General features: G+C 40.5%; 1 protein-coding gene across 10 annotated transcripts in view; it reads right to left on the bottom strand.

Moving 5' to 3' along the window:
• grip1 (glutamate receptor interacting protein 1) overlaps positions 1-24,494 on the bottom strand; it is a 35,380-nt gene extending 10,886 nt beyond the window's left edge. For 4 of the 10 annotated variants that reach the window (XM_072453878.1, XM_072453879.1, XM_072453880.1 and 1 more), the window contains exons 1-8: positions 14,691-15,082; positions 3,136-3,216; positions 2,104-2,239; positions 1,855-2,000; positions 595-678; positions 447-522; positions 209-354; positions 1-64 (exon numbers count right to left, since the gene is read on the bottom strand). The exon at positions 1-64 is cut by the window's left edge and continues 84 nt beyond it. In XM_072453878.1, the coding sequence (XP_072309979.1) occupies positions 1-64; positions 209-354; positions 447-522; positions 595-678; positions 1,855-2,000; positions 2,104-2,239; positions 3,136-3,216; positions 14,691-14,829 (872 nt within the window). In that variant the 5' untranslated portion in view covers positions 14,830-15,082. Of the gene's footprint in view, positions 65-208; positions 355-446; positions 523-594; positions 679-1,854; positions 2,001-2,103; positions 2,240-3,135; positions 3,217-4,564; positions 4,868-14,690; positions 15,084-23,959 lie in introns of those variants that run through there. The other 6 variants (XM_072453884.1, XM_072453886.1, XM_072453883.1 and 3 more) reach the window with 5 other exon arrangements.
• Positions 24,495-25,000: the final 506 nt, after the last annotated feature.

Below are 25,000 nucleotides of genomic sequence, written 5' to 3'. Positions count from 1 at the left end.
AGACTGGAGCCAGTGGCTTTGGCAACTTCAACCAAAAGGGGACCTGACGCTGTGGCTATAGAATCTGTGGGGGATCACAAATCACAAAATATTGTTTTTCTCTTTTTGCATCAGACCCATTAGCCTTAACAGTCAACACCGGGAGTCTGGATACATTATTAACTGTGAAAATAGTCATAATAGAGCGAGTACAAAGTTAATTACTGACCCATCACAGACACATCATACTCAATCAGGAGAGTGGCCTCCTGCCCACACTGCTTTAAGATGCTCATGGCCTCCGACAGAGTGCTGCCATGGAGACGAATGCCATCGATGCTGAGCAATCGATCACCTGGCTTAATGGTTCCTTCTCTACAGAGAGAGGGCGAGAGAGAGAAAGAGACACATTATTTTCAGCTTCTAGAGAATGACAGAGCAACACCAGAATGGGACTACTCGCACACCTGTCGGCGGGACCGCTCGGTCTGATTGTGGTGATGACAATAGGCCGGGACTTGTTTCTGTCTTCATGAGTCCCTCCTGAGGAGACAAAGTTGTGTCACGAGCGTCTTTAAATAGCACAGAATAAAAATGCAGGGCCAACCTTCTCACCTCTTATTACAAAGCCAAAGCTGTTTCCTTCCTTGTGAAGTGTGACCTCCACAGTTTTAAATATAACACCTGAGCCCTGTACAGCTGCAACACACAGCATCACATCCAGTTACACACCACGTGTGACACCGGCTTCATCATCATAGTCACACAAAGAGAATCAGAGGTTTGCACAGCCTGTGGGAAGTTGGCCCCTGTACTGTCTGATTCACCGCAAAGTGGTGGCAAACGTGTGGGTTTGTGCACACAATATCAGTGTTTGTGCAAACTATGTGCCGTATTTTGCCCCCACTCTTAACTCGCGTTAAGTTGGGCATTGAGGAGCTCATTTCCTGACATTTTGTGTCGGCGCAATTGATGACAGCGTGTAAAACCTCATATCCAGTGATTAATATTATGTTTTTCAATTTGAAAAACATAATATGAATCACTTTGCCTGGATATGAGGAATAACTACATCACACTAAATGTAACAACCTTTATTTCATCTGGGTGTTTTTGTCAAAACTTGAAGAGACCATGAGAAAGAAAGAGAATTAAAAATGTCACGTCTTGTTTGGCCACAGTCTCAATAATTGTGAAAAATCGTAAATCTAAATAATCGGGACACTAAAATTACATATCGTGACATTGCTAGTTCAAACACCATATATGGACTGGCACCATCCCACTCCAGCCTTCAGCGGCCAAGCACAGTCTCTTCACGCCAGCATTAAGGTCCTGAAAGTAGCAAAAGAGCAACTTGGAACCGCCCCCCTGGAAAAGGCCCGGGGGCGAAATATGGTCCAAAAACTGTGTTTGAGCACGCTTTTTTTGGAGATATTGATCACTGATTAGTTAAAATAATCACTAGATGGGAAACAACTTCACCCAGCTTTTGCAGGTCTTAAGGTATTATTATTATTATTATTATTTGTATATTATATATACATTATTTATCTGCTCGGGACAGTGCATGTGAATGAACATACATGATACACATGCTGTGAAAACACCAGACTGTAACTATGGGCTAAATTTCACCCATTGTCCCCCATTCATTCTCACGACCCACTCTCTTTCATACACCAGTATACTTGGACACTGGAGGGAGAGAAATGTCATGTCCTAGGACACAAAGACAGTCTGCACTACCGCCCCCCCACCTAGCATTCCATCGATCTCCCATCCAAGTAATAACCCCAACCATCCATGCTTAGCTTCCGAGATCTGACGAGATCTGACTTGACAAACTGGTATGGCCAGGTAAGATATACTTACAGACCGGTGGCAATTCGTACTCAATCTCCAGCACCACTCGCTCCCCGACATTTTTGAGTAGGCTGATGATCTCATCGTGTCTGAACTTAGACAGGTTAATGCCGTTAACAGAGCGAATATAGTCACCCACATTGAGTTGGTCGCTCCTGCACAAAAAGTAATTGTTCAATAACTTAGCAGGCTTAATGCATAGGACAAGCTTTCTGTAGTAAAGTCAATCAAAAAAAATCAAATATGCTGGTGTGTTACCTGGCTGCAATGCCCCCCTGTCGCAGGTTTGACACTCGTGGTTTCCCATCCTTGTCAATGCCTCCTGAAACTGTCAAACCGAGCGTTGTCCCTTCTTTTTTCATCAACTCCACGACCGAGCAGCCGCGAAACTCATCTGAGCCACAAGGACAATTACAAGCAACAGATTAGAACAGGGGATATATTAAAACGTACGATTAATACCACTATACTTCTTTCAGGACAGCGAAATAAATTCATAAAAAATACAGATACAGGTATACATTTTTCATCAACTATCTAAAATATTTAACATACTAGAATAAGAACAGAGATGCTTCTGAACAAGCCAACTACAAAACTGATGTGTGCCATTAGATAAAGTTAGATAATAAATTACTTGACATTGCGTGAAAGATGTTTCATTGTTGCGTAGCTTTTTTATTTTTATAGCTTTAAAATGAGGCATGGCAGGACCACTTCCTCAGCCGTTTTATGACTTATGAAAACAAACTAAAACATCTAAACCAAAATATAGCAACAATAGTGTATTTTTGTCAATCTGCTGGGATGTAAATTGTGTATACATATAAAATGACCATATAGAGAAGTTAGGGGAATAATTGCTAAGGTATTTCGAGGATACATTTTTCCTGGAACATTCAAAGGTTTCTCTCAGGGAGTGGCAGCTGCCCCAAGACAACAAGAGGCTTAGCTATTTTTACAGAATCACTTTTATTCATATATTTATTGTTTTGCATTTGTTGAACAGTTAAGTGGCCACAACAGTCAATGTTCAGGCGTTCACTTGGAGAACCAAAGCTACATCCAAGCACAGGTCCCTAGGATAACATGCCGTACTCCTTTAGATATGTTTAAAATAGGACACTGGGAATAGAGAAGCTGTAACAACATGCACCTCCTTTAGGTATTTTGTCTGTTTGTGTAAGATTAATTAAAGAAGATGCTTTCATTGGAGGTGATTAAATAAGGTTTTGGAATCAAAGAGAGATAAGTGAGAATACATACATAAACAGAAAATTCAAGTATTACCTGGTATACTCTGCCTCCTGATAGCCAGCGCTCCATCCGGAGGTCTAGACCCCCCTGAGTGTTTGGTGTACGGCCCTTCATCTACAACAAACACAACAGAAAAACGTTCAGACTCTACTGACCCTAGTACACGATTTTTAACAAAATGTAAATAGCCGTTGGTGGGTACACAAATGCACCTGTATTTGATCATGTAAGCTGAGCCTTTACCTTGCGATTATATATAAATATAAATAACACCATATGATTTGGTCCCAGTTGGTGCTGATCTGCTCCATATCTACAGGCTTGTGTTTTCAGTCCAGCAGCAGTGCACAGAGACAATGGAAATACACACATGTGCAAAACGCATCCACTCCCGTTAACCGAAGATGAAAGCTAAGCCTCCTCCTCCTTCTCCTCCAGATGTAGGACAACAGCATCTCTATCAGTCTGTCTCATCCACACTCTATAAGTCACATACTCTCTGTATGGAGTAATGCACAGGCTGTTTGTCAAAGACACTTCAGCTGAAGTGTACACAAATGGATTTGCCTCTTTTAAGTGAGTCAAAGTTACACCTAGTGACACAATCATCTCTGTTAAGTACCAGTAAGTTTCTCTTAAAAGTATACAGACATATTCATAAAGAACAAATGCATAATTCTGTTCTCAAGGTTTCATTCATAGTATAAAACATAATATACAGGAAAATGACAGAAATATCAAAATAGTGTGTGTAATATTATAGAACATGTCCTTTTGAGGATTTAATTTTTCTTACCCTAAATTGAATCATGAATAATATGTAACGTCTAGATTAGATTATTATGCATAGTATTGGCCATTTTTGTAATTAGCTCTATTTCTATGTGCCCAAGACTAAGCACGAGGGCATATGTATTTACCAAGTTAGTTGGATGGTTGCATATACAGAATTTGGCTCAAAATGTAAAATTTTAAGTGTATATTATTCCCGAGACATGTATCCGACAGGCAGCAACAACAGTGTAAGCGGCAAAATGTGTCAATTTTCAGAAGTATGAATGCTCAGAAAGTCAGAGTGAAACATCAGAGGTTTAATTCCCGCTGCTCAACGTGAGCGTCACTGGCAGAGTGGCCTCTTTTCTCCTCTTCTATACTCTCCCTCGTTAGTTCACACAATGAATATTACATTCATGAAAATCAGATGCAAAGCCTTGCACCTCGCTGCCTCTGTTCTTCTGTGTCCCTCTCAGCCTGAACGTCTCCTAAAGCAACCAGCAGCCATCGACCCAATCCCTCCAAGGAGAGTTCGTTTAACACCACCACCAGCTCCACACGTGCACGTCCAGTCACCCAAACACACACACACACACACACACAAACCCCTATGGCATTAGTAATAAACACAGCACGTTTTAATGTTGCCAATTTAGCTCGCACACACTCGCCATATGAGAGTTTCTACCTTTGTTCACCCTGCGCAGAATCTGGCAACGACATTTAAACGACACGGCGATCATGATGAAGCCGAGCCGAGCGTCGCCTCCCCCCGCAGCTCCATGCAGATGCCGCCGTCACAAACTACACCTCCGTCCTCTCTCCTCGACAGACCGGCAGCCCCTCGAATTCAAACCATCATGAAGACGCTAAATATGAACCATAGCGATCCAAGGTTACTATCTTCGTGTGTGTGCGTGTGAGTGAATGAGTGCGCTGCAGATGTGATGCTCCACCATGAAGCCGAGGCAGAGGGGGAAAAGCAGGCGCGGAGAGGGGTGGGAGTCTGCGCAGAAGGAAGCGAGGAGATGAGGGGGGGAGAAGACCGCTGTATCCCACTGATGCTATAATGAGCTGGTGCAGCTAGAGGATTGGATATACACAAGAGGAAATGGTCGCGCAAATGGACTAATGCACAGTTAAGAGGGGGAAAGATAGAGGGATTAAAAGAACGGAGCGGGGCGTAGTGAAACAATGGTCTGGAAATCAAGAGGAGAGTCGAAGGATGAGAATACACAACATATCAACAAACGGCAAAAACGGCATGCCTGTTTTATATGGGCCTGTTAAGTTTAAGGGCGTATTTTCAGCAACAGTACAATGTAATTGGTCTCTAATTTAACTTAAAGGCTGACGAACATATCTGATAGGGTCTGTCAGCTGCTCGTCTCCATAGATGTTAGTCGACCAACATTTTTGTGAGTCAAATCATTGTTATATGTGATTTTAAAGCAGAATACATGAAGTTAGTTTAATGTAGTTTTGGGAAAGAGTTTAATTTGCCATAAGAAGACCAGGGGTGTCGCAAGAAATTCTGGGCCCCTTGGAAGCTTTTTATACTGGGTTAGCTCACATTTTTGTTAGGCTATTGACTGTAAATAATGTTTGAAAAATGAATGAACGATTTTGATATTTTTAGCAGCTCATCACCATCCAGTATATGTTGAATTAGTTAAATGTTGGATCAGGCTTGTCTTGGGGTTCCTGCCCTAAAATCATTTTCTCTGCTACGCCGCGCAACAGCTGTAGATCTACTGCATGAGCCTTCGACTTTCAAAAGGAGAATCTCTGTTTTATGTTGCTTTGATGGTGATAATATGGGGTTTAGTCTGGTTGAGAGGTGATGACTTCATCTTCGTGTCGAGTGGTTCTCAGGTGCTGACAGCGATTGTGAACACAGAATCTTGATGTGTCTGTGTGTGTTTGAGCAGCTGTTTCACACATGCACGCTGCGTTCCAGGTGAGGGAGGGAGAAAGGGCACAGAACCATAATGAGAAAGGGGGGATTGAAACATAAAGTGTTTTCATTTGTCAAACACACAAACTAGAGCAATTTAACGTACAATGAGTCAGCCCTGGGCCCCTGGACGCTTTTAAACCTCTCTCACCCGTCCAGCGCCCCCGAAGAAGACAGCATAGTTGTAATTTGTAAGTTAAGTTTGGTTCAGAGTATATGGGTAGATCATAGAGATATCAGATAGTCTGTGCCATGCCCCCTTTAGTCGACTAGCCAATGGGCATGTGTTTAGCTGACCAAGAATTTTGACTATTTCAACTATTCATTGGTTTCAGCTTCCTGTTAACATTTTGAGGACTTTTTCCCCATTCAAAATATATAAAATCTGTTTTAAATTGTAAATCCTAATTTCTACCTGAATTATCATCCTGAAAACCATGGCTCGCCCTGTAGCCAATAACATAAATGATCTTGCAATTATTCAGTTGCAGGTGTTTTTAGTTTGCTTCCTATTTAATATATGCCATACTGTGAAACATTCCAGACAAACCAATAGAATCTACACGGAGACGGACGGACACTTCAAATTACATAGTATACAAATACATATATATATTTTTAACATTTTGTATGGATGGAGTAAGGAAATCAATACTTGAGGGTTTCATATAGACCAAGTACTACATTACCTACATTATATTAAGGTACACACAAAACGAAAATACTTGCGTCTGACTTTAAAATATTCTTAGTTGTTTTGTTCACAGAATACAAAGTGATTGTCAGCTGTGTCACGGATAAAATGTCACGGTAATATCTGCAAATATTAATTTTGGCTGGATAGTAGTGTCCCGGTGGGCCTGTCTTTGAGGCTCCGAATCGAAACGTGCAAGTAACCGTTGAGCAACAACAAGGCCTTAGAGAGCCAGGGTCTTCTCCATTTGACTGAGCTTATTACATTCCTCAACAGCTAATATGTAAATCCTTGTTGTGCATTCAGTCAGTATTGAGTAAAACTGGGAAAAGACGATTATGGGCAGTGCTAGTTGCAGTAGTTGTTGTTTGACAGTGCACAGCCAATAGTCAAACGCCAGGAGAGATGTTTGTGTGCTGTGATTGGCCACAGTGGAGTAGGGATGTGGCCTGGCGCAGGTGGTGAGCCGGTCGAACATGTAGGTCAGTATTCCAGCAGCAGATTAATGTGGATTAGTGAGAGTGAGAGTAAAAGGTATTAGTGTAAATGTTACCATAACAGCTGTGTGTATTGTCTGAACACTGCACACGCCCCAACACACACAACACAAAAGTAAAAATACAACCAAAGCGGGACTGCTGATCTCTTCTCTTCTGATCTCTCTTGCCCCCTACTGGACAAAGCTGGACAACACAGTAGGATTAGTGAAAATTGTGACCTACAAAAAGTCAAAATAAACCATTTCTCAAAGATGAATTGATCTCCCCAGTGGCACAAAACCAATATTTGACTGACATGTTTTTCTCATCACAATCTTGTCCAACCAAGACCTAAATCAGAAATAAGGTGTAAAATGGGATAATTATAGACTTCATAAGACCCAGGGTAAAGGCGCAATTTCTAACGTTCCTGCTGCTTGTCTCCATGGAGATATTACCGCTTTTCCTTAAATACTTCACAGAGCCGCATTAAGATAGAATTGACGAGAAGAAGATTAATCGATAAATATTTTATTGATCCCCCTTAGGAGAAATTCCGGTGTCCGTTAGCAAACACAATCATGCCAAATCATGCCAGGAATTTGTTTTCAGAGAGAGAACATTACACATTTCAGGGGGCGCTGTTTGAAGAACGCGACTCCTAACACAGGACAACTGGATCGCTCATCCCAACTGCAATAACTGTCCTAAATAGTACCAAGTAGAACTGTTTTCATTTAATTTATAAGGAGGGGAGAGGAGGGGGTGATATTTGCGTGAATAAGTCGTGTTGACAAATCGTGGAACAGAGAAATAAAGTTCTCTTCTATGCATAAAAAAATCTATTGATAAAAGTTACTAGCAGTAGTACCTAAATGTATCTATTTCTGTGTACACAATTTCTTTTATGTTGAGGTTTAATAATCAGGCAAAAGTTAAAAAATTTCACCTTTTGCATTACCGTAATTTGAAAGTTTACAACATCAGCGGTTTTTCCCCTTATAAACAATATACTCAAAATAATCTACCTACATCCAAGCAAAGTTACAGGTCATATCTGTGGAGAGGCGACCTAGTTTACATTAAGAATCTATGTTTTTTTCAGCTAAAATAAATCAGTGATAGATAGATAAGTATAATATTTAAGTGTGGAACTTTCCAGGCACAGCAAATAACATCCACAAGGCAAAAGTTACATAGTGCACCTTTAAACCTGACCTGGCTGCACCAAGAACAAGAAAGATTTCAATTGTTCAGCTTAAACTGTTAAGAAACATTTTAAATACTTCATGTTTGCTACAGCAGATTTTTTTACGCCACACACTTTTTGACACAACAATGTCCTTTTCAACACAAAATAATAGTACTTTCTTTAATAACAAATGAATATGTGGTCTAACACTTAAACAGTAAACTAATCAGAAAAGGTCAGATTTGGTCCTACTGATGATTTTTTCTGAATCAAACTTGATGCAAGTATTAGAAGTGATTAGACCCAAGGTATATTTTTTTCACCCTCCTTTTTGTTTTCCCTTTTGTTTTTTTTACTTCACGAGACTTTATACAACATTGAACAAAAACAGCATTTTAGTAACTTCTCATATCAGACAACACATTTGTACAGTTTTAACTCATGTGACACATTCATCCACGTCCGCGTCCTTCCCTACTCCCATCAGTCATCCACCTCTGTAACACACGGCTGGAGCTGTTGCCATAGAAACAGGCTGATGAATAATTGAGGGGCGAGTGTGACCTGCGTCGTACAAAGAGCGGTTTTAGCGATTAAAGAGGCATGCTCGTCCGCTCGTTTTTACTCACAAACGCCAAAGCAAACCAGCGCCAACTTCAGACTCACGCAGAAATGACACCGTGCAGTTTATTGTTGTCTTCCACATTTCGCAGGTTCCTGTATGTGAGAGTCCCCTATAACCATCTATAGCATCAGAGCGCTCCCACACAAAGCGCTAATCACACTCCGCTCGCTCACTTGCTCAGAGGAAGGATGTGCTAACCTTTAATTAGTGCGAACAGTCACAGTCGGGCTGACAACTTCACACGTGTGAGGAGCAAACAGGCCCATGTTCTATCATGCAGCCCAAGACCATTTACAGAAGGGCCTCATACGGTTCTGTACCTTAAACCGTGCACATATCACTACCCTTTAAGGACAAACACATTTTAACTACTTTGTTAAACCACCGCCTGCTCAAACTGTATATGAAATACACCCATTTTAAACCATGAAAACGGTGAGAATGTGAAGTGTATTGCAAACAAGTTTATTCAGTGTAAAAAAATACTCTAAAGCGGCTCGCAGTACTGTATCCATGGGTTTCAGAATGATGAAAAGTTAGTACCACTGCCATAACAATTAAAACACAATGTCTATTATAGTGTTTACCATGAGATTCCTCATGTGATATTGTGGGAAGGCTCACAATATGGAGAATGCGACTTCTTTGAAATGTTTATAATTTAGGTTTTTAGTTTGTTATCCACTAATACTGATATTGACATTAGATAACTAAGCCATGAAAGTATACATTTCAGAATAAGATGAATCCTTCTTGGGGTTGATAATTTATACTACCGGTAATTATTTTTAGGAGAAGTACTGCTACTTAAGAGTTAATACAAAGAGGTATAGAGGTAGATAAATATAAATTTGATTACCTGTATATTCCATATCATAGACAACTAGATAATGTGCAATGGCTGAAGCCATTGCGAGTGTCTGCATTCTTGCGTAAAAGTACTACATGTGTGTAGTAAAGACTATTCTTGTTAGGCTCAAGCCATGGAATGGAATGTTCATTCCATGGAATGAACATTCCACCAGTCTATGTTCTTCCCCTGGTTTCTTATTCCTATTATTCCTATTCTTCATGTTCATACTCAGGCACTTTTGACCCCCTGAACATTGATGAAAGTCACACATGGGACATAGACGCAATCGGCTCGGCCCGAAATCAAAGAAAATGTAGCTTGTCGCGTGGATCCACACGGCCCGGCGCCGCGCCCCCAGGGGAAGAACAATAGACTTGAGCATTCCATGGAATGAACATTCCATTCCATGGCTCGAGCCTAACAAGAACAAAGTCTTTACTACACACATGTAGTTCTTTTACGCAAGAATGCAGACACTCGCAATGGCTTCAGCTGAAAAGACTTTATTCTTTATAATAAAGTCTAAATAACGTAATCTTTAAAGTCTCTTTAGCTCCAGTACTAAGTTTATTAAGCTGAAGTTGTGCTATGTAGTTTATTTAGTTATAGAGTTGGGGTGTGTTGAAGAATGTGCCGAGGAAGAGGAGGAAGAGGATGTTCTAAAGTGTTTTGAACTCATGGGCTTTGAAACAATGCTTTATGACATAAGCAGACACAACAATGAATCTTAGCTAATTAGAGTCAATATGATCAAATTGCAGGAAAACCAAACTGCAAAAAAAAATCTCAACGTGGACAGTAATGGGCAGATATTGTGCAAAAACCTTTTGTTTTTATTTCAACCATGTAACCATGTTTTCTCATCAAATTGTGTCTCATTGTGTTTTATTTCACTCACACCTTTGAATAATCCTGAAACCTCTCAGCTCCCAAAGCTTGTCCTTGCGCCCCTCTGCTGGCGTTGGAACAAACAAAAGACCTCAGAAAAACTTTTTAAATTCTACAAGATGAAAGTCTGAGGCTTGTTCCAACATTTTTTAAGTCTTATTTATACATCTTGGCTTTTTAAGGTGTTTCTTCCTTTTTGGAACTTAACATGTTGAGGTTTTAAAAGAGTAGCGCACAAGTTTCACTAGATATAAACTACACTTGGGAACCAATGCAAAATATTCATAATTTGGGGCAATAATTAATACTATTAAGAGGCAGTGACAGATGCTGATTTGATCAGTTTTATGAACATGTGAATTAGAAACAATATTGAAGTATTTTTATTACTCAAGCAGAGATATGTAAATATAGTTGTGAAACTTAAGCATCTTCTTGGACAAGTTTATTAGAAATATGCAAGCTTTTCACAATCAAATGACTTACTGTTTAATTAAACATGAATCACCACATTGCCCAATATTTGTTGCATTTTTTTTTTTTTTTTTACACCATCTTTCATCTCCAGTGAAATTATGTTTTGAGATAAACTTAATACTGATCCTTGACCTGCTTTGAATGCAGCGATGGGATTTAACTCATGTTTTCCAAACATTCAATTAAATTATACTGTACAGTACATATTCTTTAAATCCTCAGTACTGAAGAATTGGCGCATGGAAAAAAAAACATTGTTCAGCAAATTAACTAATTAAAAGTCATGTTCAAATAACAAAGAAAAAGCGCCTCGGGATACATGCAGATTAATTAAGATGCAGATTTATATTTAAGTCCTCTCCTTGCCATTGTTCACTGGTTTGAACCCAGAGAATTGTAAAAAATAAGAATGTGGGTCTAAAAAGCAATCAAACACATGAACACTTGGTTAAAAAGAACGTGGGCGTGTACGTGTCTGCTTCATGACATGACAAACAGCAAATGGAAAATGGATGAAAAAAGGTGTTTTGAATTTTTTTCAAATGTAAATGGGGCCTTATTTCGTCTACATTAAAATAGCTTGTTTACAGAATATATCTTCATTTAAAAGGCACGTCTCCAGTCTCTATTCAAAGCTCTAATTAACACATTTTACACGTCAACAACTCCGCACAACACATGAACACTGCGAACTCTGCCTTGTATCTTCTAAAATAACATTTTGCTCCATTAGTGTGCAAATTTATGCATCCCAATGATTCACCGTGTTATATGATCAGGCGGGACGCAGCAGAGGGAGGACGCCAGGTGGATGGGCAGTGTATATGAATGTGGCGGTCTCGAATGTCAGGGGGCACAGGTGGAGTCACACACGGAGGGAGGCCGGCCCAAAGCCTTCCAGCAGACGACAACAATGAGGTGAAACATCAACATCTCAGAGTCATAGCTCAAACATTATAATACCTAAACATACCCGATCTGGCAGAAGAAGGGAAATTAAAATAATCACATTTTTTCCATTCATATTGATCCATCTCGATATTCAATTCGATTTTATTCCAAACAAAAAAATTGCCTAGCAGTATGAATTTCCTGAACATGAACATTACAGGCTTTTAATTAGTGCCATTTAACACAAATAATAGTCCAAACCAAATGCTTTTACTGACAGAAGATCTAGGCGGAAGTCTGCGAAAGCCTTCCGTTAACCCATTGATTTATTCCTCTCAAATCTCCTCATTACGATGCTTTCTTTTTCTGTATCAGATTGCACGAAAATCCAACCTCTGAGCCTCCACCCAATGGTACAACTGTAAACGCTCAAAACCGAGAATATTGCTTGAAACATATTTCAACATTCCAGTAATTCAAGAGTCATTTTATTGGGGGCACTTGGGAGCACGTACTGAACCCTGAACTAATGATTATTGTGAGAATTAGCATGGCGGTTACTAACATCACGACCAAAACAACAAGAAAATCCAAAATGTTCTTTCCTTCTTGTTTCCTTAACACATTGCCGCTCCTCAATATGTGATTTGTGCTTTATGAAATCAACTTTGTGAATGATCAATTTGACATAAACAGCAAGATAAAAAGCACTTTACGTTTAAGTTTACATTTTTGAGGAAAGAGTGAGCAGAAAGGACTTAATTTTGCTTCTAAAATCATAAAATTTGTTTTAATTGAACAATAAAGACCTAGAAAACTGTTACTTTTCTGCAACTTGAATTAAAAAAATCTTTATTACAAACGGTGTAGAGGACCCTTCTTTTAATTAAAATACCGAGCAAATGCCGGTCTGCTGTTAAGAATTCTAGTGATGAAGATCGTTGTAGCATTTGACCTATTCCGAAAATCTACAGTCTTAGCCAACACTAAAACAAAAGGAGAAAATGTGTGCGCGCAGCAGCAGAACGCAGGTTAGCGACTCAACTAGCCATGAAATGCCTTCATATAGAATCACACGCGAGGCTCGACACAAACTCCGGCTGGTAAATGAGTAAATCCACATACAGCCACTGTAATGAATGAATGGTTATCTACTACAAGAGATCACTCAGAAAAAAATATTTTGTAACAGACTGAAAGCAGAAAGCTCTCCAAGGAATACAGTCGAGTTGGCAAAACATTCATTTGGAATCCTCTTCAAAGGCACAAACAATGAATTGTGAGGCATTGAGAATATGTGTAACCAAAACATGAGCTCAGCGGCTACATTCATTTACGAGGAAATTACTATTACAGTATTAAACAGCATTCTTCAACAACAAAAACCTGTAACATATTTTCAATTTAAAGCCACACTAACAACTGCCCGTTCATTACTGTGAACTTGATTACCACTTATTTTTTCAAGATTTTCTGGAGTCGAACACACGACGCTGTAGTCCCCATGACCTCATGTGCGACGCCTTAAACCACTGCACCACCGGCTATCACAAGTTTTTTCTCATTACATTTTTGAAAATCGGCAATGATCAAGAATTGTTTTTTTATTTTTTTAAATGCTGGATCGGTATCGGTTCCAAAATATCAGTTCATCCTGGTTGGGCCGATGAACAATTTTAATGTCCGTTGTTGGCCCATAATGTCTCGGAATGTTTGAGCTTTTTATTTATACAAAGTAATTCCATAGCTAGTAGAAGGATAGATAAAAGTTACACAACATATGTGAATACGTTTTTGTCAGACCTTACAGTTGTTGTTAAGAAAATGTGTAATTTTTTCAGTCTCTGCAGAGATATCGATTGATATCGGGTCTGGGCAGATACTCAGAGCCCAGGTATTGGATCTGAAAATATAGCCTACATTTCCTCATATAAACCACAAAAACAACACAGACTATGAATTAGACATTTAAGACACAAAAAAGCCCACATTTCTGGCTTTTACAGCGGATTGGCTGGACCTCGCCACCATAAAGACACATTCTAATCAGCAATGACTTAAATTTGATTCAAATTTGATTCATTGCTCAATTTCGCGTTTCGTTAGCACAATTTGTTTTTAGTTTTGTTTATCACTGTACATTGTCATATTTTTTACAGTTTATTTATTTCATTTTCATCTTCTGAACATATATCAACTTTCCGTCAACTCTTCATTTGACAAACACTACTTTTATCACTTTTATCATCACAGGCTGAGCCAGAGACATCTACAAATAAAGCCAAACATATACCTTAGAACCAAACTGACTATTTAATCTGAAACAACAAACCAACAAACAAGCCAGAACACGCAACTTCAAAAACAATGGCATTATTTAGTCCTACTTTTCTCAAGGTCCCAAAGCCGTGTTTTTGCAGGTATGCGGTTCAAACACCTCTATTACTGTCGGGGGGAGTGTGGGTCCACATAGCGCACATTCTTTTCCTCAATCTTCACTTCCTCTCCTGTTATTATTACCCACACGCACCTGCCCGCTTCACCTGGACACCTGAAATTGTCCACTACTGTAACAGAGCTGCTCTCTATCAAAGCACCTTCATCTATAATACAACAAGCTCACCCGCCGTGCATAAACTGTTGATCATCTCAAATCAATGGCTCTACTTTAGGTCTTACAGCTACAGACAGTAAAACAAGGCCTCTTTATCAACAGCCCGCCCCCGTCCGCGTTGCCCCTCATTGTCTCAGGACTCACTCAGCAGGTGCGCGTTGTACTTGCTGGTGTAGTAGTAAACGTCCTCGTAGCCCTCCTGGTAGTCGTCGGCGGCCCGGTACCTCCTCCCTCGTCTCTTCCTGCCCAGGATACGCATCAGGGCCAGAAAACGCTCCATCATCACCGCTGCGCCGGGTCCGAACTTGAGTGAGGTTGCCGGCTAACAGTGCTGAGAGCTAGTGCACGGCCTCCATCCGCAAGGGCAGGATCAGGTTTCCCTTGACGTAGCTCCAAAACGCACACGCATGTCCACTACTACTACTACTACTACTACTACTACTACTATCACACACACAATACACTGTCCCATGCACACTCTCCACTCATGGGCGCTTTTGTACTATCCATCTGCAGCCTCACTCGCCTTCATTCCACTGTTGGTGCATCTCACCGGACTCAGCCAATCACGGGGCTCAGTGCTCGCCCCTCGCTCTCGCTCTCGCTCTCTCTCTCTCACCCTCACACACCACTCCTTCATTGTGTGCACGTGTGTGTGTGTGTGTGTGTGTCTGCTAAGGGTGTGTGCACGTGAAGCATCAGCGCAAGCAGCAAGCAGATAAGTCCTCTCATTAGCTCCTTTGTTGCCTTCTCGCTTCCTTTCCTTTGTGTTCAATCTTGAGCAAATTGTGTTGTATGTTTTGCACATCTCTCCCCTCCACTATCACACACTTGGGTACAGTGTAGGGGGAGGGGCAGACTTCAGAAAGTACCTGTGTGTGTGTGTGTGTGTGTGTGTGTGTGTGTGTGTGTGTGTGTGTGTGTGTGTGTGTGTGTGTGTGTGTGTGTGTATGTGTGTGTGTGAATTCCTTCGAGGGGTTTGTAATTGAACGTTAGGGAAGAGGAGCTGACAGGAAAATGAAGGCAGAGGAAGAGATATGGAGGAAGCTTGGACGAATAATGTGACCAAGAATCTTTTCTGGAGTCACAGACCTTCTCTCTGTGATCTTGGTGATATTTGGAACAGGGGTAGATACATTTCCCATACACCAATACAAGCAGGCCACAGCATGTGCTCGTCCCGGTAGTGTTAAGTAATGCTGGCCAGAACAAACTGCAGAACGATAACAGAACAGGAAAGAGGGAGACAGGTAGTAGTGGCCCCACCGTTGCTGCCAAAGCTATTTGCTATTGCTATGGGATCCCGAGGCACTCCCAAGGCAGATGAAATATGATTCCTGAAGCTTTTCCTGTCCAGATCACATGCAAAACCACCAAAACTTAAGATACACATTTAGGTTATACAAGAGAGGGATTTGTTTACTGTGAAGTTGCATGGCTTCTTTTGCATGTTTTTATTTATTTATTAGTTTATTTGAACTGGGACAGTGCACATTAATGACCATTTCTGTAAATGTGCCAGTATTAGCTATAGTTCAAGGAAGGCAGTATAATATTAAACAATGGTGCACCACTTTCATTTCTGGCTCCCTACTTCATGAAATTCATAAGTTTGAAGTGATGAAAAATTATGAACTTGCCAAAGACAAAACAGATAAAAAAAATGGGATGGATAATTTCACATATGCAATATATATATTTATACGCAACATTAAGCATACTTCATGTACACACTATTTAAGACAATGTGGCCCTACGTTGTTTGTGTGCTTTTCTGGCCCATTACATCATTTGAAAATGAATACATTTACAGGGTATTCACTTTTTGCTTTTATGCGGTCACTTTATCAGATGGTTTAGTCCGTCAGCATTCTAATTATGCAAAGGCACAGAGAGGGAGCCGAGCCGCCTAGTCCCGACAGCCGACATGGGTCAGCACACAGAGGCCTCACTGTCACTCCGCAGCAGCTGTCAACCTCAGCACCCCTCAAGCACAGAGGTCAAAGGGCGGGCAGCAGCACCATCCAGGCATTTACAGTGTGTGACATGCTCCCGGACCGAGACATACAAACATGGGCAGTGTCTGAGCGAGCTGGGACCTCTCTAGTGCCACACAACAGCAGCTGAGGGAAGTCAAACAATTCCAATCAGCTGTTTGTTTGAACAGGTGAACCAATTATACACAACGTTTCACAACACCAACATACTCAACATACAACACCATTAACACAGAACGCTCACACGCACCGCAATGCTCTAATTTCATACACTTTCTGGAATCACCGGCCCAAACAAAGCCTTTAAACTCAACTCAATGTTTGTGAAAACCTTTATAAGTTAGTCATTTGACTTTTATGGCAAATCATCAATGGAACATGGAACTATGATGGACAGTTATAATCCAGGAGTGTATTATAAGTGTGGGCAATCTAACAAAATCATACTGTGGTGAGTAGTCCATTGACCCTAAGCCTCTGTCCAGACAGTATCCCACTTAAAGTTATAATGAACATGATGTTGAAATCTTATCACAGCCCTCTGTACATTTTGATGTGTATTGTATAAAGTGCAAACACACAATGCATCTTTGAAATCTAGACCTCCGGCTATTATTCTCACCTTCACACATAACTGAGCTCATCATAAGTGTCATAATTACCAGCTGGCTTCACTTACTGACACAGGCAGAAGGAGCAAACGAGGAGCAAAGCGGTTAAGTGAGTACTGCTAAAAATGACAAACTTCATTTGCATATCGCTCTCAGGCCAGCCTTGCTCTCTAACAGGATTGGCCATCTCACTCTTGAGCGCTTGTGAGCGTGTGATCCTATTCTCCATGCTACTCCACAAACCACTCCTCTACCGCCCTCTGCTGGCCACACACGTATACCTGCACACAGTAGCCTTAACAAGAGAAAAGTGCTCAAAATGCTTATTCCTATGGTAAAAATACTGTTGTCTGCAGTTAGTGGGCGATTCATAATGCTCAAGGTGTTGGTAAGAATTAGAGACGCGAGACAAGAAACAAACATTATAAAAGCACAGGAGAACAGTGCATCCCTGTTCATAATGGAGTGTTTGACCTTGATTCCTAATGGACAGGGACGCACACAAACACTGCATTGACATCCATTTATTCCCTGATGACTCAGCCAGACCTTAGGCGAAAGAGAGAGATAAGACCCAAAGCTGGACCGAAGTCAAGTGGAGGGCCATATTCAAACTTCTGATGAATGTCGCACAGTCAGCTACAAATGCTACAAATGCAAACCTTTAATCTTAACCTCAAGATATAATTAGCTGACATAATTAGATGAATGTACTGCAATAATGATGAGGTAATACACTTTGTTACAAGGGTTCAAAATGACAACTCTTGTGGTTTACTGTTCTATATTTTTGCGTCAAGATCACCATCATAATAAAGAATAAAAAAAATACGCCCCGTTCCATAAGTGCTAGCGTTTTATTTTGCTCTAAATTACTCTTATTTAAATTTGATTAGATTTTTTCAAAAACTTTGGAACAACAAAAAGGTGCTTTAGGAGGAGAAATGCTACTGAGAACGAACACCCAAACTCAACCACAAACAAACTACATCCTAATCCTAATCCTCAAACCTCGTTTCAGAGGATTTAAAAACAGCAGCCTTTTCACTGTTTGTCAGTGGTGGACCATGTAACTATATTGGGATGTGTGGTTATGAAAATAATAACTTAAAAAAAATATATATATAGTATAAAAATACATACTATAATATATCAATAATATAAAAATGATTTTGTTATCGCTTTTGGTTCCTTGATTATGTCTTTGTATGTAATGTTTTTGTATGATAATCATGATTAATTCAAATAAGACTTTATAGAAGATTTATATTAGTTTATTTACCTTTTGCATAAATTACATTTTCAAAAAACACAGTTATTAATCCAGGCATGGGGATGTCTCAAAAAGTACACTATCTTATCTTAGTGGAGACGAAAAAGACTTCAGAGAATGCAAGCACAAAACAGCAATGCTTGAGCAAAATGATGGTCTTTTATGAATCAAATGAGAACACTCAATCTATAGATCAATAAAATGCATATCGCAATGAGATTAAAAGCTATGATTAGAGAGCCTGCCACATTATTACATATTGCACTAGATATTTAATGAACCAATCATAGCCGCAGAGCAAAACAACTAATCCCAGTCGAGTGGAGCGTCACTTCATCTCTTACTATCTTAATCGAATCTGGCATTGAGCATGAACGCTCTCTATTTCCCTGAATAAAAGCACAGTGCACTAGATCTTATTACTCACACAGCTAGTCAGGCTCTCAGCATTGAAAAACATGTGTTGACAGTCCCAAGCTAAAAGATGTCTTAGATCTCAATTTATTAACTATGAATAAGGACAAGAAGCAGATGATAAAAACGGCCTGGTGCTCAACGCAGGTTTCAGCGTCAAAGCAGAGCACTACTGAGACAAAATTCAGACATGGATGTCTAGGGCCAAGCAGTGTAATATGTGTAAGGCTTTAGTATCTGCGAGTCCGTGCTGGGCTCTTCCAAGCAGAAAATGAGTATGTGTGTATGATGCCAGGAGCTCAGCTGCCCACCTGGACGGTGCCCAGGGCTTGAATGTAGGATGTAACAGATGAAGGATAGGCTTGTAGTATGAATGAGTTCATTAGTGAATGAAAATGACCATCTTGAGATGAAGATGGGGAATAACCAATCCCCCTCCCTGATGCACAACCTCAGTGTAACCATTTCAGATTAAAAGATGTGGTTTGCAATAGACAGGAGACAGCAGGAAATGAAAAGTTGGAGTGGCTCAGTTGACAGGCGCCTGACCAATCTTAAATCGCAACAGTACTCATTCATTCACACCCCGCACTTGGTGGTACTAATTTCTACAGCTAAAGCTGCCATCGAGTAGACTGAGGTTGCCAATCTGCGCCACTGTATCGTCAGCCCAGTGCCCACCACTCACTCACACCACAGATGCAAGGTTGAAGTGTTGTGCCCATAGCCACAAGGACAGGATGCACCCCCTACCTTCATGTCTCACTCTAATACTAAACAAGGACATCATCCATACATGTGTGCACTGCTGCTGAGTAATGCTAAAGTGCACTACTCTGTCATTGCTACATCCGCAGTGTTAATAGCAGGCAGGCTGGTTGTACTTGTAGAGCAATAATTACTGCAAACACATATTTAAATGGAGTCAGAGGGGTGACACACACACTGTCAGCAGTTAGTTCAAGACACGTTAGAGAGAGGCATGAAGAGGGAGAGAGGGAGTGTGAGAGAGAGGAGAGAGGAGAGAGGAGAGAGGAGAGAGGAGAGAGGAGAGAGGAGAGAGGAGAGAGGAGAGAGGCAGAGAGTAGGAATCAGAGCCAGTGAAAGTGCGTTGGTAAATGTGTCAGTGGCAAGAGGGATAATACATTAAGCTGAAGAAAATGGAAGCACATATAGCGTCGCCACGACAGGTCTGCCTCGGTGATCCTGGGCGCACTGATGAGCAGAGTTCTGACATCAGCACCTCCTAAAGGACACTGTGGGAGCTTTTGTGTGGTTCATGATGCCTGCCGCTGAGTGCAAGCCATTTTCTCTGCTTCATAGTCAAAAAGCTTAAATCGGGAGGATGATGTCATGCAGCAAAGAGGCACATAGTCACAAGAAATAACCACACTGAGGAACAAACATTCCCCTAGACATAATACATTCATAAGCTTAACATTGTTAGTAAAGAGTCCAGTCATTTGAGTAGAATATCCATGTCTTAACAAATATTTGTATCTAGGCAGAAAACGTGACATACATGAATGTACTCCCAAGATTAAAATGACCTTTTGTGAGAACTACGAAGCAGAGAATTAAGACTGTTCAACCAGGTTATATAATTAAATCTATTATTATTATTTTTTTCAATAATGGACAAGATTAGACTGGCACCAAAATGTTAAACTTGTTCACAAAAGCAACAGAATGAAAGAAGAGTCCAGTTAAGAGCTGCATGTTCCAGGTACACTTCGAGGTCTTAAAGAGACATTAAAGGGCCTAAATGTCTATTAAGTTACCTAATTGTCAACATACCGTAGTAGTCAGTGTGATTGTGCAAATATGAATAATACATCAAGCAAAGATTACACAATTCAAATGATTAAATCAAAGTTAAATCAGCTTGATAACACATTTTAAAATAAAGATTTGAAACTGCATTGTAAAATGCAACAGCCTGCTGGAGGAACAGAGTTTTCTACGTCACTCAGTCAAATTACTGGACTTGGTTATGTTAGAGGAAAAAGAACTCAGGGAGTACAGTGATTGCAATAGGCATCTGCACTAGAGATAAGACGGTTGGTCACTATATTGGTCCGATATTTGCACTTTGTCCATTGGCCATAATTCTCCAGCACAGGCCAAGATTTTGTTGCCTGGGATCCAAAATTCACACTTCTTCAATTCTTTCCAAAGAGCGAGTCTGGCCACTCCATTACGCCTCAAGTCAAACTCAAGATGTACCGAGTAATCAGATTCATTGGTCATTTAAAGCTAAATCCAATTTTTCTCACCTCAGATTAGCAGAGAGATTAGAAATTTGTTATTTTGATGATGATTTTTATTTCCTCATAAGCAGCCATGTTTGTTTTAATACGGACAACCATGCGTATCCCTGATAATGGCTAATCCACCTTTCAATCACGCCCATCAGGGATATTACTGAGAAACCAGACTGATAATGTTGATCTGTATAAAAATACAGAGATATCATTCTGGATTTAGTTTTAGACCAACCAGGGGCCTAAAGAATACACATAAAGCTTTATCTTAACACTTTTGTGAGAAAATAGCACTGCACAAATCAGAACTACACTGCTCTCTTGTAGGTTTGTGATTAAACAGGGCTGTTGGTCAGTTTTTTTTTTTATTTTGGAGAAAAAATATTGATAGAATTCATCAGCTATGAATACGGTATAAGCATCAGCCATGAAAGACATCGATCGATCTCGGTCCTGTACAGCCTGAGAAAACATGTAACTCCATTCTTTTATACGGCAAATCACACTGTGATTACATAAAACCAAACCATGTTAATTACATGGTATTGCTAATAGTATGGCACCTTTTATTGATTTTTCTCAAGAATAATCTCATGCCCCCAGACCCCAGTCCTATTTTAAACCTGAACATACGGCAGATTATGACAGTGATTCATTCTGCACTGAATGATTTTGTACAGCGCTTCCCACCAGTCGTTTGAACACAAACACCTGGCCCTGAAAACTGCAGCGGTCTGATTCACGTGAAGAAGCTGATGTCAGCATGACATCACAGCGAGTGATGATGATTCTGGGTGATCAGCCCGACACATTGCAATGACACCACAATGCTTGTGAAGTGACCACCATTTGGATCATTTAATTTTTCAGATTTTTTTCTCACTTTAATGACTTTCTGTCTGTTCCGGTGACTTATTACTCTAGGATTTCTATTTATATTCCAGCGCATTAATAATCTGTCTTCTTAGAGAGACCAGGAAAATTCAAAAAGACTGATTAAATACTGTAAATCTGACAAATTTCAGACAAATGAGGAGTATCATGCGTTCAGATTTCAGTGTTTTTTTGTAGCTTTTTACTTTACGCCACAAACTATGTTCTTATATATCTTCTTATAGATAAGGAGGGTCTAAGGACAAGATATTCTCTGGAACAGTTTGTTTCCTAACTTTGTGCAGCCCTGTGATGGAACTTCTGTAGTGATTCAGGGCTTTACTGAATTAAATTGAATTGCCTTATTGTTATTATTTGCCTGGTTATTAATAATCTTAAATGATTTTTACAATATATTACAGTAAATCAAACCAGAAGTATATTACAAATATTGCAGCTGGTATGTCTTGGACAAAATAATATTGGCAAGTCGATAATTGTTAAGATGAAACTAACAATATTGCATAAATTGAAGACCTGCACTAGCATATTAAGAAAGAACAGAGCAAGAAAATGAAAGCATTCTGTCTCAATCCAGGAAGAAATTTCCTATTGAATGTTCTCGTTTCTCTGATTGGTTAACCACGTCTAATGAAACTCTAGGAATGACTTCTACTACACAGTCCCAGATTATGTCTTTGCATAAATATAAGTGTGTAGTTTCGAATGACCAGGCTATTAAAGAACTGTAATCAACATATTATAGCCTATTACTATTATTAGGAATAAAAAAGTCTTGTGACTGTAAGTCCCCAATTATTTATAAATAATGCGTGTATTCATTCAAACATACTAATGTTTAGTATGAGCAATATAACACACATAACACATACACATTTATAAGACTATAAGGTGATACATGCTTCATATTATATAAGGGTAAAAGGAGCCTAATGGACATTTATTTCTTGACATGCAGACAATTGTTACATTGATTGAAAAAATGAATCATGCTCTAAGGTAGTTAGTAGAATTCAAGTCCAGTACAAGCTCGGGACGCTATGAGCTAAAAATGGTTTGCTGAATTTGACACCTCTTATAAAGAGAAAATACCAAGAACACAGTAGGTATGGAAAGACATTTTTGGATCACACACTGTAAAAGTGCATGGTCTGCATTTCCAACAAAATGTATTACTTTGGTAGACTTTTGTTGAATGTTTTAATGCATTTTGAATTGATAGAAGTGAAGCAAATGGACTGAACATGTTAAATATTTGATCAAATTCCCCAAACCCCCATGCCACTGGTATAGCCTATATACACAGCCTTGTTTGTAACTCCTCCCTACATTTGATTCAAACACTAATCACAGAACAAACAGATGCTGTCAAAGCATAAATACCCTATTCATTCCTGTTGTGTCTGATGGCCCCAGACGAGAGTAGGTGTAGCCTGTAGCCTCTTTACATTACACCACAGTGGACTGATGACTGTGTGGGAAAACAGGGACCACAGCTCTTCACTCACTCATCAGACAGTGAATGAACACTAGGCCTGTCTTATTACTCATAAACCAAGGTGTATTTTGCATGGTTTGTCTGCTCAGTTTGACCATTGGTTACTGGCCTGCCGCGCTGTGTTCTCTGTTAGTCACCTGTGTTTGCCCTCAGCCTGCAGGAGGCACATGTAACATGTACGCTAAAATCACCGTAACGTCACTGAAACCTCACCCGTTGCGTCAGATTAACACGACTCCACACGTTGAGGTACACACGTCCACAGTATGCAAACTTTCAATGGTTTCCAGAAGCGTAACCGGCGCGGGCACCAAACCAGACCACGCAGTGACAAAGATTGCACTGATGATAATTAGTCGGAGAGCGCTCACACACAGACGCACGCACATGTCGCCCAAACACGCCGGTCCCGATCGATGTAAAAAAAACAAAAAAACAGAAAAAAAATGTGTCTGGTCTTACCACCCTCTTGGTCCGGTTGGAGACAGGCCGGGATGTTCTTCTTCCAGCCGGGCATGATGCACCTCAGCGCGTATATGGAGTCCAGGGCGGCCCGCTAGCAGACACACACCACCAGCAGCAGAAAAGGCGACGGCAGGAGCGGCACCAGCGACGGCAACATGGCTAGTCGGCGTTAGCTTCACCGCCTCCCCCTGAGAACACGGAGGGATCCTAGCGCTCTCCACCACTCTCTCCTTCCTCGGCGTTACTCACGGACGCACGCAAACCTCCAGAGCCGCGCGCGTTCTCTCTCCCTCCCGCAGCTTTCTCCCGTGCTTTGTGCGTGCCTCCCGACCCCCTCCCCCCGCAGTAACTTTAGCCCGAGCGCTATAGGGGGAGCGGGGGGTGACGTGATGACCGTGAAAGAGCTGCAAGGTAAAGGGGATGCCAGCGGATCCGTGCAGCTGCAGTCGCCGATAGCGCACCGTGGCCGTGGTCCGCTTCTCATCGCTTCTCGACAGGTGGTGCCGGACTGGTTACCTTTCCACCGAAGCAATTCATTAAGCAGCAATCAAAGAAGACATTTGCACACAAAGAAAGCAGCCTACGCCTCCTTAACCCGTTCATTCACACCTTAAAGGGGACATATTGTGCCAAATGGACTTGTGATCAGCTTTTAACCATGTCACAGAGTGAGTTTCTGTTTTCACCTGCCCCGTATCTCCGCCCACAGCTCTGTATTTACTTGGGGATATTTGAAAAAGTCAGACCTCCAGGCAATGCCATGGTGATATTTAAGGGTCCCACAAGTGGGGTTCATAAGTAAAAACAAGTGACTTCTTCTGCTTTTCACCGTGAAATAAAGAGGTCACAAACAATTAAGAAAATACAAAATTACGTTCTATGTAGCCACCGTTTATTATTAAATGCTAAAGAAAAAAAGCATTAAGCTATGTCTTCTTTAAAGGCATATTAAATGGGCCATCAACCCCTTTTTCAGTGGCTTTTAATATAGTAAAGAATCAATGTAAAGTACCTGTCACATTAAATATGACAGTGATT

This window comes from Eucyclogobius newberryi, unplaced genomic scaffold, assembly GCF_026437365.1.
Source record: "Eucyclogobius newberryi isolate DKJ021-1_F unplaced genomic scaffold, fEucNew1.0.hap1 SCAF_2, whole genome shotgun sequence".
NCBI lineage: Eukaryota > Metazoa > Chordata > Actinopteri > Gobiiformes > Gobiidae > Eucyclogobius > Eucyclogobius newberryi.
Note: the sequence above shows the minus strand (reverse complement) of the source record. Positions and strands in the feature narration are given on the sequence as shown.